Source organism: Dreissena polymorpha, chromosome 2 (genome assembly GCF_020536995.1).
Source record: "Dreissena polymorpha isolate Duluth1 chromosome 2, UMN_Dpol_1.0, whole genome shotgun sequence".
NCBI classification, from domain to species: Eukaryota; Metazoa; Mollusca; class Bivalvia; order Myida; family Dreissenidae; genus Dreissena; species Dreissena polymorpha.
This window is the reverse complement of record NC_068356.1, coordinates 110,999,415-111,016,842: the sequence shown is the minus strand read 5'-3', so window position 1 is coordinate 111,016,842 and position 17,428 is coordinate 110,999,415. Positions and strand designations below refer to the sequence as shown.

General features: G+C 36.5%; 1 protein-coding gene across 1 annotated transcript in view; it reads right to left on the bottom strand.

Moving 5' to 3' along the window:
- Positions 1-787: 787 nt before the first annotated feature.
- Positions 788-17,428, bottom strand: part of LOC127868511 (ubiquitin carboxyl-terminal hydrolase 22-like) — a 26,874-nt gene continuing 10,233 nt past the window's right edge. Inside the window, exons 10-13 of the mRNA XM_052410347.1 lie at positions 16,594-16,720; positions 11,715-11,863; positions 11,293-11,442; positions 788-7,541 (exon numbers count right to left, since the gene is read on the bottom strand). Coding sequence (XP_052266307.1) covers positions 7,499-7,541; positions 11,293-11,442; positions 11,715-11,863; positions 16,594-16,720 — 469 coding nt within the window. The 3' untranslated portion in view covers positions 788-7,498. The remainder of the gene's footprint in view (positions 7,542-11,292; positions 11,443-11,714; positions 11,864-16,593; positions 16,721-17,428) is intronic.

Sequence of the window (17,428 nt, the reverse complement as noted above, 5' to 3'; positions counted from 1 at the left end):
TTAACAAGATTTTACTATAGCCATATAAGGAAAAATGCCCTGCCCCTAGGCAGCCATGTTTTTCAAGCAAAGACTACCATTTTTGAACTCATCCAAGATATCATTTGGACAAATCTTCTGAGCAAGTTTCATGAAGATCGGAAAATAAATATGGCCTCTAGAGTGTTAACAAGGTTTAACTATAGCCATATATGGAAAAATGCCCCGCCCCCTGGCGGCCATGTTTTTATCCAACCGGGATCATTTTCCAACTCGTCCAAGATATTATTGAGATGAATCTTCTGACCAAGTTTCATGAAGATCAGACAATAAATGTGGCCTCTAGAGTGTTAACAAGATTTTACTATAGCCATAATAAGGAAAAATGCCCCAGCCCCTTTGCAGCCGTGTTTTTCAAGCAAACGTAACCATTTTCGAACTCATCCAAGATATCATTGAGACCAATCTTCTGACCAAATTTCATGAAGATTGGACAATAAATGTGGCCTCTAGAGAGTTAACAAGGCAAATGTTGACACCGCGCAACGGACGACGGACAAAGGGCAATCACAAAAGCTCACCATGAGCACGTTTTGCTCAGGTGAGCTAAAAAGAATTGTGGTAATCTTGTTAGAAGTAAATAAGGGCATACAATTTTCTGAAACCTTTTTTTTTCAAGTTTCCCATGTCCTCTTACATTTATTTTATTTGATTTTGGCTGTGAGTAAATGATAAATATCTTTAGCTTATTAAATCCAAATATTTGTGGAAAATAACCTATATGAATTAAGTAAAAAGTATAACCACAATAATTTTGTATTGTATTTTTTCATACCAGCTTACAAATATCTTACTAATGTAGTGAATATGATCATAATAAGACTTATAAATACTCAATACAATTTGCAAAATAAGAAAGATAAGCATTTAACATCTTACCACAAGTTCATTAATGCATTTCTGCTTCAGGTAAAATACATTTAAAGAGTACACCGAGAACGGTATTAAACCCTTTTCAAAGGGTATTATATCACCAAGTGCCTAACAAGATTTGTCAATATAAAAACAATTTTCTTTTTAAATATGAAAATCATGCAGCTGTAGAGGTGGGGGACACTTAATGGACAAAGAATATTAATTTATGAGCAAGACAAAAAACATACAGTTAACAACTGTTAACTACACTTACTTAACCTTTACACAGTAGTGATGAAAATCCCTGTTGTCACATTTGGATAATATGTAATAAGGTTAATAAGTTGTAAAAATCAGAAATTCTAATGTGAAACTGGGGCATAGCTTCAGCAATTATTAATGTAAGACAATCTAAATGGCACATTCACAACTTCATATAAAAAAAAAGAATACATGCAAGTTTTAACTTTGTATGTGTCAATTGTTGAAAAGTGAAGGAGTACTGTGTCAGACAGACAAACAGACTAACCAACGTCCATGGTGAATACAGCATACACCCCCCCACCCTACTACTTTACCGTGGGAGAAATCATTATCATCTCTTGAGTGTCAAAATATTTGCAAGCATAATTGCTTATTTATCAGCAAAAAATTCAAGTGCAAGAAAAACACTAATAGGTAATAACACGTGATATGCAACATATGAACATCGCTGGGCAAGTAGAAAAATCTATAAATAACTGATATCACAGGAGTAAGATATAAACAAAACAAACAATATCAAAAGTATTCATACACATTCTAGCACATTAATAGAACGACCATATAGATATATATATATTTGAATTAATTGAACGCAGAAAGGCTTCTGAAAATGTAACTTGACACAACATTTACGCTAATCATAAGTATTGTTGGTAAGGTAGAAAATAATACGGTTGACATTATACCAGTAATGAATAAACAAAGGCTGGTAATAATTTTGCCAAAGTTTCCAGTGAATGCAACTTAAATGTTTCAAGGGCATTTTTTTGCAAAACCAAAATAACCTGGAATTACAAGTTTAAATAATACAAATCAAGACAGTGGCAATAAGGCAAAGGAATCAATAGAAACTCATACACTCGTGTACATGCATACATTTCTAATAGAAATTATATAGCGTTCTAAATTATCACATTACTTTTTACATGAACACAATGTCTTTGATAGAAAACCTCACACAAAAAATACAATGTACAGCATACAAGAGGGCCTGAAAGGCCCAAAGTCGCTCACCTGAGATAACAAGATATTATTGGGACAAATCTTCTGACCAAGTTTCACAAAGATCGGAAAATAAATGTGGCCTCTAGAGTGTTAACAAGGTTTTACTAAAGCCATATAAGGAAAAATGCCCTGCCCCCTGGAAGCCATGTTTTTCAACCAACCAGCATCATTTTTTAACTCTTGTAAGATATTATCGGGACGAATCTTCTGACCAAGTTTCATGAAGATCGGACAGTATATGTGGCCTCTAGAGTGTTAACAAGATTTTCCTTTAGCCATTTAAGGAAAAACGCCCCACCCCTTGGAAGCTATTTTTGTTCAAGCAAACATAATTATTTTCAAACTCATCCAAGATATCATTGAGACCAATCTTCTGACCAAATGTCATGAAGATTAAACAATAAATGTGGCCTCTAGAGTGTTAACAAGGTTTTACTATAGCCATATAAGGAAAAATGCCCCGCCCCTGGTGGCCATGTTTTTAAAGCAACCAAAACCATTTTCAAACTCATCCAAGATATCATTGGGACAAATCTTCTGACCAAGTTTCATGTTGATCGGAAAATAAATGTGACCTCTAGAGTGTTAACAAGGTTTTACTATAGCAATATAAGGAAATTAGCCCTGCCCCCATGGTGGCCATGTTTTTCAACCAACCGGCATCATTTTCAAACTCGTCCAAGATATGATTGGGATGAATCTTCTGACCAAGTTTCATGAAGATTGGACAATAAATGTGGCCTCTAGAGTGATAACAAGATTTTATTGTAGCCATATAAGGAAAAATGCCCCGCCTTTTGGCAGCCATGTTTATCAAGCAAAGGTTACCATTTTTTAACTCATTTAAGATATCAGTGATACAAATCTGTTGACCAAGTTTCATGAAGATCGGAAAATAAATGTGGCCTCTAGAGTGTTAACAAGGTTTTACTATAGCCATATAAGGAAAAATGCCACGCCCCCTGGCGGCCATGTTTTTCAACCAACCCGCATCAATATGGAACTTGTCCAAGATATTATTGGGATGAATCTTCTGACCAAGTTTTATAAACATCAGACAATAACTGTGGCCTCTAGAGTGTTAACAAGATTTTACTATAGCCATATAAAGCCATATAAGGAAAAATGCCCCGCCCCTTGGCAGCCATGTTTTTCAAGCAAATGTAACCATTTTCGAACTCATCCAAGATACCATTGAAACCAATCTTCTGACCAAATTTCATGAAGATTGGACCATAAATGTGGACTCTAGAGAGTTAACAAGGCAAATGTTGACGCCGCACAATGGACAACGGACTACGGACAAAAAGCGATCACAAAAGCTCACCATGAGCACATTGTGCTCAGGTGAACTAAAAATCTTGAACACTCTAGCAATGGTTCACAGCATAACTGACTCCATGAGTCACACAATCAATATCCCTAAAACTATACTGGTGACTTTTAAGGCAACAGTATTTGGGGTCATTTGCCAGATGCACCATATTAAGCAAACCTTTATCCTTAACCATAGGAACGAATTGTCTTGACCCAATTTTTTATATCTGCAAAAAATATTATTTTTTGTCAACATTTGTGTTTCATATGTTAAGAGTGAAATCTGTTAAATATTTCATAATTTGTACCAACGGATCTGACGTTCATACATAAAAACTAAATAACAAATCAATAACTAGTTCTCCAAAATATTTTTTAGACATATCAGATTCATTTTAGATGTTTTCAGAATACAACTTCGAATGTTGTTTTCTGCTTGACCTCCATATAAGAAGAACATTTACCTTTAACAGTATTGACCACAACAAATACAACAAGACCACAGCATAATGGGTGCCAACGCTCGTCTGCAGGTGCATTTTTGAATAAATGAAAGATTTTTTTGATTTTTTTAAAGGTCACAGTGACCTTGACCTTTGACCTAGTGACCTAAAAACGGGTGTGGCGTGTAGCACTCATCAAGGTACATTTACATATGCAGTTTCAAAGTTGTAGGTGGAAGCACTTTGATTTTAGAGAAAAATGTAATGGTTTTAGCATGACGACAGCGGACGACATGACGAGCTAGCTATGACCACACCTTGGGTTTTCTCCGAAAACAGCCAACTAACAAGAGCTGTTTGAGAATAGCGCACCCAAGTTTTCTTGTTCTTGTCCAAGTTTCTGGTGTGTTTTTTTCTAAACCCAACTGTTTGTTCAGCAGAGAAATTATTTAACCTAACAAGTAATTTAATTTATTTGTTTGTTTGACCTTGACCCACTGTGCCCAGTTTGCAAACACACAAATAAATGTGTTATAAAATGTATATATGCTACGTGTTACTATTTTGTCTTACAGAGGTATGATTATTATTATTATTATCATTAAAAAATGAATAGTTACACAACCATAACTGTATTATTAATGTAGCCTATATATTATACAAACAAGAGGGCCTGAAAGGCCCAAAGTCGCTCACCTGAGATAACAAGATATGATTGGGACAAATCTTCTGACCAAGTTTCACGAAGATCGGAAAATAAATGTGGCCTCTAGAGTGTTAACAAAGTTTTATTATAGATAATAGCTATATAAGGAAAATGCCCGCCCGCTGGCAGTCATGTTTTTCAACCAACCTGCATCATTTTTGAACTCGTCCAAGATATTATCTGGATAAATCTTCTGACCAAGTTTCATGAAGATCGGACAGTAAATGTGGCCTCTAGAGTGTTAATAAAATTTTACCATAGCCATATAAGGAAAAATGCCCCACCCCTTGGAAGCCATGTTTTTCAAGCAAACATAATTATTTTCGAACTTATCCAAGATATCATTAGGACCAATCTTCTGATCAAATTTCATGAAGATTGGACACTAAATGTGGCCTCTAGAGTGTTAACAAGATTTTACTATAGCCATATATAGCCATATATTAAGGAAAAATGCCCCGCCCCTTGTGGCCATGTTTTTCAAGCAACCAAAACCATTTTCGAACTCATCCAAGATATCAGTGGGACAAATCTTCTGACCAAGTTTCATGATGATTGGAAAATAAATGTAACCTCTAGAGTGTTAACAAGGTTTTACTAAAGCCATATAAGGAAAATAGCCCCGCCCCCGTGGTGGCCATGTTTTTCAACCAACCGGCATCAATTTTGAACTCATCCAAGATATTATTAGGATGAATCTTCTGACCAAGTTTCATGAAGATCGGACTATAAATGTGGCCTCTAGAGTGTTAACAAGATATTACTATAGCCTTATATAGCCATATAAGGAAAAATGCCCCGTCCCTTGGCGGCCATGTTTTTCATGCAAACTTTACCATTTTCAAACTCATCCAAGATATCATTAAGAAAAATCTTCTGACCATATTTCATCCAGATTGGACAATAAATGTGGCCTCTAGAGTATTAACAGGGTTTTACTATAGCCATATAAGGAAAAATGCCCCGCCCCCTGGCGGCCATGTTTTTCAACCAACCAGCATCATTTTCGAACTCATCCCTGGCAGCTATTATTTGGGATGAATCTTCTGACCAAGTTTCATTAAGATTGGACAATAAATGTGGCCTCTAGAGTGTTAACAAGATTTTACTATAGCCATATAAGGAAAAATGTCCCGCCCATTGGCAGCCATGTTTTTCAAGCAAAGGTTACCATTTTTGAACTCATCCAAGATATCAGTGGGACAAATCTTCTGAGCAAGTTTCATGAAGATCGGAAAATAAATGTGGCCTCTAGAGTGTTAACAAGGTTTTACTAAAGCCATATAAGGAAAATAGCCCCGCCCCCGTGGTGGCCATGTTTTTTAACCAACCGGCATCAATTTTGAACTCATCCAAGATATTATTAGGATGAATCTTCTGACCAAGTTTCATGAAGATCGGACTATAAATGTGGCCTCTAGAGTGTTAACAAGATATTACTATAGCCTTATATAGCCATATAAGGAAAAATGCCCCGTCCCTTGGCGGCCATGTTTTTCATGCAAACTTTACCATTTTCATACTCATCCAAGATATCATTAAGAAAAATCTTCTGACCATATTTCATCCAGATTGGACAATAAATGTGGCCTCTAGAGTATTAACAGGGTTTTACTATAGCCATATAAGGAAAAATGCCCCGCCCCCTGGCGGCCATGTTTATCAACCAACCAGCATCATTTTCGAACTCATCCCAGCTATTATTTGGGATGAATCTTCTGACCAAGTTTCATTAAGATTGGACAATAAATGTGGCCTCTAGAGTGTTAACAAGATTTTACTATAGCCATATAAGGAAAAATGTCCCGCCCATTGGCAGCCATGTTTTTCAAGCAAAGGTTACCATTTTTGAACTCATCCAAGATATCAGTGGGACAAATCTTCTGAGCAAGTTTCATGCAGATCGGAAAATAAATGTGGCCTCTAGAGTGTTAACAAGGTTTTACTATAGCCATATAAGGAAAAATGCCCCGCCCCCTGGCGGCCATGTTTTTCAACCAACTTGCATCATATTCGAACATGTCCAAGATATTATTAGGATGAATCTTCTGACCAAGTTTTATGAAGATCAGAAAGTAAATGTGGCCTCTAGAGTGTTAACAAGATTTTACTATAGCCATATAAGGAAAAATGCCCCGCCCCTTGGCAGCCATGTTTTTCAAGCAAACGTAACCATTTTCGAACTCATCCAAGTTATCATTGAAACCAATCTTCTGATCAAATTTCATGAAGATTGGACAATAAATGTGGACTCTAGAGAGTTAAATGTGGACTCTAGAGAGTTACCAAGGCAAATGTTGACGCCTCACAACATACGACGGACAAAAAGCGATCACAAAAGCTCACCATGAGCACGTTGTGCTCAGGTGAGCTAAAAATACATAAGTTACTGTTATAAGTATTACAAGACTATTGCCAAGCAATATATGTCCCCTACCCGCTCCATCATTGTCAGAATTTTTTGTTTGTTGTTGCCATAGCAACCAGAATTTTTGACATAGGAATAAAATGAAATTACGTGCATAATGTCCTTATTGCCATCTATCCATGTTTCAAGTTTCATGAAAAAATATTAAGTTATCGCAGGATCCAGAAAAGTGTGACAGACTCACAGACTTACGGACACACAGAGCGCAAACCATAAGTCCCCTCCGGTGAAATCGGTAGGGGACAATTATATTACCAGTATTACTATTATTCTTTAGCGTAATATAAAAATTACTGACAACAACAAATGACAATTATTTTTAACACTGAACTAATCCAAAGCTCCATTTGCGACTACACAAAATATGAAGACTTGTTTCTAACATGGCTGTTAGCTGGTAATACTGTGGTGAACCCCGCTCTTTCTCTTAATCATTCAAATTCATTCATACTCTAGAATCTGCTTGTGGTAAAACAACAGGTATCTGAAATATGGACAAACAAGAGCTGTTAAAATTTTTGCAATAAAAATTGGACAATAAAAAGGTGTTCGTGTACTTCTATTGTATCTTAAGCTATAACAAGTAAACAACAAGACATGTGTTTGCGAAACACAATGCCCCCAACTTTGCTTTGAAGTTGCACCGCAGCTACCAGTAATTTAGCGAAAATTGTTACCGGTAAGTACAAGGCCCATAATTGGCCAAAAATTAAGTAACTAAAACAAAACTCAAACTTCATCTGCAAATCATGTAGGTCGACTCACACACCAAATATCAGGTCAATACCTTAAAGCATTTCTAAACAAGAGCACCGCCTTGCGGGTGCAGACCGCTCATCTATTTTCTTTTTAAAGGTGAAGGGACTCTCATTTTCAATCACAAAGGAGGGAGGGGTGGAGTGAAGAGCGGTGCATTGTGTGGGGGTGTGGACATTTATTACATTTTCTTCTAAAAATGCGAAAAAAAGGAAAAAAAAATCGGGGGGTGGGGGGGGGGGGATTCTTGGGTGCGATGGTTGGACGGTATTTCAAACATAAAATAATAAAAATAAATATTTGTGTTTTTTTATCGTTTCATAAAAAAAAAATTGGGGGGGGGGGGGGGTGAGGTGGGGGGTATAGTGTGAGGGTGTGGTGGTAATTTGTGAGATGATCTTAAAAAAAAAAAAAAAATAGGGGGGGGGGGGGGATTCGGGTGGGGGGAGGGGGGGGTGGGGGGGGATTCTTGGGTGCGATGGTTGGACGGTATTTCAAACATAAAATAATCAAAATAAATAGTTTTGTTTTTTAACCGTTTAAAAAAAAAATTGGGGAGGGGGTGGGGTGGGGGGGGGTATAGTGTGAGGGTGTGGTGGTCATTTGTGAGATGATCTTAAAAAAAAAAAAAAAAAAAAAATAGGGGGGGGGGGGGTTGGGGGCACGGGCGATGGTTTGGGTGGAGTCTATTGTGGTATGTCAGGTAAGAGTAGTTTTGTCAAAGTATCAATCAAATCTAATCATAAATAAAGAAGTTATGGCAATTTTAGAGAAATTTAATAATTTGACCTTGAGAGTCAAGGTCATTCAAAGGTCAAGGTAAAATTCAACTTGCCAGGTACAGTAACCTCATGATAGCATGAAAGTATTTGAAGTTTGAAAGCAATAGCCTTCATACTTAAGAAGTAAAGTGGATCGAAACACAAAATTTAACCATATATTCAAAGTTACTAAGTCAAAAAAGGGCCATAATTCCGTAAAAATGACATCCAGAGTTATGCAACTTGTCCTTTTACTGTACCCTTATGATAGTTTGCGAGTGTTCCAAGTATGAAAGCAATATCTATGATACTTTAGGGGTAAAGTGGACCAAAACACAAAACTTAACCAAACTTTCAATTTTCTAAGTATAAAGGGCCCATAATTCCGTCTAAATGCCAGTCAGAGTTACATATAACTTTGCCTGCACAGTCCCCTTACGGTAGTTAGTAAGTGTTGCAAGTATGAAAGCAATAGCTTTGATACTTAAGGAATAAAATGGACCTTAACACAAAACTTAACCAAAATTTTCAATTTTCTAAGTATAAAAAGGGCACATAATTCTGTCAAAATGCACGCCAGAGTTATCTTACTTTGCCTGCCCAGTCCCCTCATGATAGTAAGTAAGTGTACCAAGTTTGAATGCAATAGCATTGATACTTTCTGAAAAAAGTGGACCTAAACGCAAAACTTAACCAAAATTTTCAATTTTCTAAGTATAAAAAGGGCACATAATTCAGTCAAAATGCACGCCAAGTTATCTAACTTTGCCTGCCCAGTCCCCTCATGATAGTAAGTAAGTGTACCAAGTTTGAATGCAATAGCATTGATACTTTCTGAGAAAAGTGGACCTAAACGCAAAACTTAACCGGACGCCGACGCCGACGCCAAGGTGATGACAATAGCTCATAATTTTTTTCAAAAAATAGATGAGCTAAAAAGGTTCAGAAAATGGAATAACGGACGGACAGACAACCTGACTGCTATATGCCACACTATCGGGCGATAAATACTGTCTGTAAAATAGATATGCATCAAAAGGATAAAACAAATGTAAATATAAAATTTACAAAAGTCATGTTGATGAAAATTAAAGAAAAACTGTTGGCTGATACTTCAAATAATTCAAATGCAGACATTCCCAAAAGTGCCAGACTGTCGGACCTGACTGTTTTTTTTAATACAGGTCCGAATGTTGCCCATCCTAATGTCTGGTTAATAATTAAAGAGCAAAAGTTTATACATTTAATAGAAATATAAACCAAAAATAAGAGAGCTAAAATGAAATGTGAGCAGTAAAAATTACGTCATATTTTTGTTAACATTAGTGAAATATTACTGCGCATGCGCACCAAACTTCCTTTTCTAAATATTGCTAATTGCTATGTGCTTTTAAAACTTACTCCGTTAAATAATGCAATTGATATCCCACATTTGTTCGGTTGTTTAAGATAGTTCATTGAATCCTACAAGTACAAATGTGATTTTTTTTGTAAAAATTATTTATATCTTCAGTCACTGTCACACTTAAGTCTCAGTATCTGAAAATATTTGTTTAAACAGCAATTTCCATTCCAGTAAACAATTATTGAATTCTCAATTGAGAAATTGCCTTATTTTTAACTAATTTTTGGTTTAAATATTTTTCTTAAGAATACTTCGAGAGTGCTGGATTTGTTAGTGTTCATTGTTCACAGGGGTTTTTCTGCCTATTTTGGGAATAGGAGTCTGACCAAATTGGACATTTTGGGAATTTTTGCTTCGATGAAACGGATCATTTTGGGAAAACATTGGGAATTTATCATGCTTAAATAAGTCAGAGGTTTAACAAATAAATTTGTTTTTATTTGATATTTTGACCTTAAATGCAGGTAAGCATCAGATGAGTAAGTTTGGTTTGTGTGAATGTGGGAATTTTTGTTATAACTTCGGTTTGGGATCAGGTCCGTTTTCCGGAGGCGCAGACAGTGCTGAAAACCCCCTGGTTCAGTGTTGTGTTGTTTATTTTCCATTTCAATATATTTGAGTCGCTGACATGATGTTTCAGTCCTATGAATCCTAGTCCGGTCCTGCAAGTTTTTAAGTCCACAGAACAGAATGCCATGTGGACTAGAAATACTTTTGGGAATGTCTGCAAATGTAATAGATTATTAATTATTGAAACAAATTGGCAGGTTATTGAAATAAAGTATTTTTTATCACAAACAATGTCAAGAAATGTTGTGAAGGTTTGATGTAACTGCTCTACAACAAGAATACAAACTAGAGCTTCCCAACAAGTTTGACTTATACCACCGCAACTGTCCGCTATGTTCAAAGGCAAATAATTAAAAACTGAGTAATGCTAAAGTGTTTTACAAATCTACAATGCATGCTGATAAATTTTCAAGTTTTAATGAAATTGCTTGAGAAATGTAGAAATAAGTTGAAACACAAACTTATGCGGATAAACTGACCGCCCCACCAACAGACTGAGCATCTTCTCTATACTAGTCCCTGTTTCCTGTAAAACGCTGTTTCAACAAATAGTTCAACAATTTGGCTGTTTAGTTAACTTAATTGTGAGTATATTATCACAAAGATTTTTGTTAAGTTTTAAGAAGATCATGTGAAATGATTGGACAATGAGAATGAAGAAAGACTTCAAACTGATATAAGCACACTTATGTGCCGTACTAAATAGTGAGATGGGGTCAAAATAATACAACTGTTTCACCCACCCTTCGCTGTTGAGCACCTCTTGAGGTAGTGCACGCGTTATAAGGTGATCATCGCATTTGAACCACTGGTTCTTGTGCTGTCGTATATAACACGTGTAGTGCCCGCACTCTATTGTTCCACTGTGATTTACCACGGCAAACAATGAGTACCTGTAACAAGAAAAAAACAGGATACCCCCATGTTATCTTTTCCTCGTTTCCTGAGTTAAGCAGCCTTTTATATATTAGTTACCTAAACATGTTTCTTCTTTTTTATGTTGGTCATTGTGTGTTGTTTAAACATGCTCATTGATATATGAGGTAATGTCATTTGAATGAAAGATTTACAGACAACAGACAAAAAGTGCTCCCAAAAAGCACAGGTAAAGTAAAAAAAAGTTTGAAGGAAAATTATATATCCCAATTAACAATAAAATACCCACTTGTTTTTACAGGAAAGCCCTTTGGTACAACCGTTGATATCACCATTTTGTATCTTCGACGATGACATAAATGGCGTCATGTCCAACTCCTCGGGAAAGGACACATAGGTCGAGATCTTCTTGTGGTAACCCGTAGAATGTTCAAATCTCTGAAAGGATAAACACCCTTTTTGTTGTTTACAATGACAAATACAGTCTACTCTCGTTATCTCGAAGTCGGCGGGAACAAGAAAAAATATCGAGGTAAAGAGAGTTCGAGATATCCGATTAGGCGTTTTCAAAGAAAAATGAGACAAAAATTTACCTTATTTATAACATCCTAATACCTGCTAATTGGTCTAACTAAAGCCGTCACTGTGTTGCATAATTCTCTCTACTACCCTATCTATTACCTGAAATATACGTGTTTTTACGAAGCACGATTAAATTTGCTATTTAAATGCTTAAAATGACGTTTTAAGTGTTACAGAATTGCATGCGGTTATAATTTTTCGAAATGATTGAGTAAACATCAGGTAATGGTGCTATTTAAAGTTATGATGCAATGACATCCAATCAAGACCAGGGTTTTCCATCTGAACATGCGTAAATTAAGTTCCGGAATACTGAACTGTACATGTACATTTTGTTGCTTGAAATGCAAAGTTTAATTGATTAGATTTTCAAGTTAGCCATGACAATGACTGTTGGATTTCAAGGATAGAACAACGTTCTGCAAATTTGCGACGGTTTATATACACAAAAATATAACTCAATGCATTTTGGAAAGTTGTTTGTAAAAACAATTAGTCTTTCGGCCTTTTGGCAGGCTGTGTATTTATTGCAGTTAAAGTGACAGGCCTTACTCTAGTGTTAATGGCTAAGGACATTACACACGTGTGGTCATTGATGCATTTAAAGGATCAATTATCTACGGCACAGTATCGGGAGCAGCCGGGCAAAGCGGGATGGCGAAGTATCAAGGAAAATATTTCGCACCTTTCAAAGGCTTTGCTGACACTGGGACAGTTATTCGCACTTCGAGATAAACCACAGTAAATACATGTAAAATCAAGACTCGGGACAAATTTTTATATCGAGATAACGAATTATTTCACATAACGAAAATCGAGATATGCAATATTTATTAATATAGATAAAGAAGGACAAAAGTTGGGACATTGGGCTTACCTCAACATATCGAGAAAATCGAGATATCTGATGTCGAGATATCGAGAGTAGACTGTACTATACAAGAGCCCATTTCATGTCATATTTTTTTTTTCAAATTTAATCCAGTCAAAAGTAAGGTCCATCAAAACTTCATAATAAATTGCATTGAACAACACTTTAAAGCCTCTATAACGCTCAAAATCAACGAAAATTTGATAAAGAATTTCGTAAAATAATGTTAACACCTAAACAATCAGTGTTCCTTATAGCAATAGCTACAATTTCAACGCTAGATGTGGTATGATTACATAGATTTATGTAGATACACAATGCTCGTTTTTATTTATTTGTGACACAATTAATTCCATTTTAATTTCCCACGAATATATCTATTCAAACGACACACGAATACTAAGATGGTACAATGTTAGTGTTCATGTGTCGTATGAATAGATTTTGTTGCGGGAAATTAAAATGGAACAAAGGCTGTTTGTAAAACATGCATGCCCCCTATATGGGCTGTCCGTTGTAGTGGCAGCCATTGTGTGAATACAATTTTTGTCACTGTGACCTTGACCTTTGAGCTAGTGACCTGAAAATCAATAGGGGTCATCTGCGGGTCACGATCAATGTACCTATGAAGTTTCATGTTCCTAGGCAAAAGCGTTGTTGAGTTATCATCCGAAAATCATTTTACTATTTTGGGTCACCGTGACCTTGACCTTTGACCTTGTGACCTCAAAATCAATAGGGGTCATCTGCAAGTCATGATCAATCTACCTATGAAGTTTCATGATCCTAGGCGTATGCATCTTTGAGTTATCATCCGAAAACCATTTTACTATTTGGGGTCACCGTGACCTTGACCTTTGACCTAGTGACCTCAAAATCAATAGGGGTCATCTGCGAGTCATGATCAATCTACCCATGAAGTTTCATGATCCTAGGCGTATGCGTTCTTGAGTTATCATCCGGAAACCATTTTACTATTTCCGGTCACCGTGACCTTGACCTTTGACCTAGTGACCTCACAATCAATAGGGGTAATCTGCAAGTCATGATCAATCTACCCATGAAGTTTCATGATCCTAGGCGTATGCGTTCTTGAGTTATCATTCAAAAACCATTTTACTATTTCTGGTCACCGTGACCTTGACCTTTGACCTAGTGACCTCAAAATCAATAGGGGTCATCTGCGAGTCATGATCAATGTACCTATGAAGTTTCATGATCCTAGGCCCAAGCGTTCTTGAGTTATCGTCTGACAACCGCCTGGTAGTCGGACCGACAGACCGACCGACAGACCGACATGAGCAAAGCAATATACCCCCTCTTCTTCGAAGGGGGGCATAATTAAATATGCAAAACAATAATAAAAACGAGCTTCTTGTATCTACAAACATCTATTTTACCAGACCACATCTGGCATTGAAATTTCGGCAATTGCCATAAGGAACAATAATTTTTAATTGTTTAGCTTTAATTTTACAAAATATAGTACGAAATTTTCGTTGATTTTGAATTGTTATGTTACTTTAAATTCCAATCAAAAGAATTATGACGATTCAAGTAAAACTTCACCAAAAAGGTCACTTGTAGACACTTTTATTTCTAATGGAATCAGATTTTAAGAAAATAGTTCACTTTCAATGTGACCATAAATTTTGCCATCAAAAACTTTAAATTCTCACTAAATCAAAATTATTACAAGACACTTCCTAACAAAATTCAATAGTAGACACTCTTCAACACATTAAAAAACAAGAGCACCGCCTTGCGGGTGCAGACCACTCATCTATTTTCTTTTTAAAGGTGAAGGGACTCTCATTTGCAATCACAAAGGAGGGAGGGGTGGAGTGAAGAGGGGTGCATTGTGTGGGGGTGTAGACATTTATTACTTTATCTCTCAAAAATGCGAAAAAAAAAGGAAAAAAAAAAAAATCGGGGGGTGGGGGGGGGGGGGGGGGGGGGGGGGGGGGGGGGGGGGGTGGGGGGGGTGGGGGTGGGGTGGGGATTCTTGGGTGCGATGGTTGGAGGGTATTTCAAACATAAAATAATAAAAATAAATATTTGTGTTTTTTAACCGTTTCAAAAAAAAATTGGGGGGGTGAGGTGGGGGGGGGGTATAGTGTGAGGGTGTGGTGGTAATTTGTGAGATGATCTTAAAAAAAAAAAAAAAAAAATTTAGGGGGGGAGGGGGATTCGGGTGGGGGTGGGGGGAGGGGGGTGATTCTTGGGTGCGATGGTTGGACGGTATTTCAAACATAAAATAATCAAAATAAATAGTTTGTTTTTTAACCGTTTAAAAAAAAATTGGGGAGGGGGTGGGGTGGGGGGGGGGGTATAGTGTGAGGGTGTGGTGGTCATTTGTGAGATGATCTTAAAAAAAAAAAAATTAAATAAAAATAGGGGGGGATTCGGGGGGGGGGGGGATGGAAGGGGGCACGGGCAATGGTTTGGGTGGAGTCTATTGTGGTATGTCAGGTAAGAGTAGTTTTGTCAAAGTATCAATAAAATCTAATCATAAATAAAGAAGTTATGGCAATTTTAGCAAAATTTAATAATTTGACCTTGAGAGTCAAAGTCATTCAAAGGTCAAGGTAAAATTCAACTTGCCAGGTACAGTAACCTCATGATAGCATGAAAGTATTTGAAGTTTGAAAGCAATAGCCTTCATACTTAAGAAGTAAAGTGGATCGAAACACAAAATTTAACCATATATTCAAAGTTACTAAGTCAAAAAAGGGCCATAATTCCGTAAAAATGACATCAAGAGTTATGCAACTTGTCCTTTTACTGTACCCTTATGACAGTTTGCGAGTGTTCCAAGTATGAAAGCAATATCTATGATACTTTAGGGGTAAAGTGGACCAAAACACAAAACTTAACCAAACTTTCAATTTTCTAAGTATAAAGGGCCCATAATTCCGTCCAAATGCCAGTCAGAGTTACATAACTTTGCCTGCACAGTCCCCTAAGGATAGTTAATAAGTGTTGCAAGTATGAAAGCAATAGCTTTGATACTTAAGGAATAAAGTGGACGTAAACACAAAACATAACCAAATTTTCAATTTTCTAAGTATAAAAAGGGCACATAATTCTGTCAAAATGCCAGTCAGAGTTACATAACTTTGCCTGCACAGTCCCCTTATGATAGTTAGTAAGTGTTTCAAGTATGAAAGCAATAGCTTTGATACTTAAGGAATAAAATGGACCTAAACACGAAACTTAACCAAAATTTTCAATTTTCTAAGTATAAAAAGGGCACATAATTCTGTCAAAATGCATGCCAGAGTTATCTAACTTTGCCTGCCCAGTCCCCTCATGATAGTAAGTAAGTGTACCAAGTTTGAACGCAATAGCATTGATACTTTCTGAAAAAAGTGGACCTAAACGCAAAACTTAACCAAAATTTTCAATTTTCTAAGTATAAAAAGGGCACATAATTCAGTCAAAATGCACGCCAGAGTTATCTAACTTTGCCTGCCCAGTCCCCTCATGATAGTAAGTAAGTGTACCAAGTTTGAATGCAATAGCATTGATACTTTCTGAGAAAAGTGGACCTAAACGCAAAACTTAACCGGACGCCAACGCCGACGCCAAGGTGATGACAATAGCTCATAATTTTTTTTCAAAAAATAGATGAGCTAAAAATCAAAACTTTGTCCTTTGAAAATGTCACTGTATATTTCACTTACAGAATTGTTTCACACCAAGCAAAACCCACCTTGAGGTGAAAGCAGGCAACAATGGGTAGCTTCTTCATCGTAAGTTGTTTCGTGGACTCCTGGTAACAACCACAACTGCTGCACTTGATTTTAGCCAAACTCCCTAGATGTTCTGGCTTTGTAAATCTGTCATATATCATATTTAACAATACAGAAAAGTATTAAATTTGGTTTTTGCCTGATAAGCAAAACGGGTTTTGTAAATCAGTCGTATGGTGAATTTTCTTAGCCCTTTGCATGCTGGGAAATTTGTCGTCTGCTAAAATGTCGTCTGCAGAATTTTTAAAATTAGCATTTTCTTTGATTTTTTTCAAAGAATACTATCAGAATAGCAAACAGTTTGGATCCTGATGAGACGCCACGTTCTGTGGCGTCTCATCTGGATCCAAACTGTTTGCAAAGGCTTTCAAAATTCGGTTCCCGCACTGAAAGGGTTAAGGAAATGCTAAGATTGATTTTCACCACACTATGTTTGCTGTTAATAGGACTTAATGGCTATCTGTGAAAACTGAAAAATATTCTTTCCTAGCTTAGCAATTACAATAGTAATCATGGAAAACAAAAAGAGAATGTATACAAAAAAATTAAGACAGCAACACTTGCTGAGCGTCAATGAAGGAAATAATAATACATGCATTGAAATGCAATTTCAACAAGAAATGTGGGGAGGAAACTAAAGCAGCATACAGCATATGTTGAACCCAACAAATGCACTAAATATTCTACAGCAAACAAAGTAGTAAAGCGCTTCATATGCCGCAACTTGTCACTGTCAAATATTCAAGTCTGAATCATGATCATCCGAATATTAAGGTCATTACCATTTACCGCTTA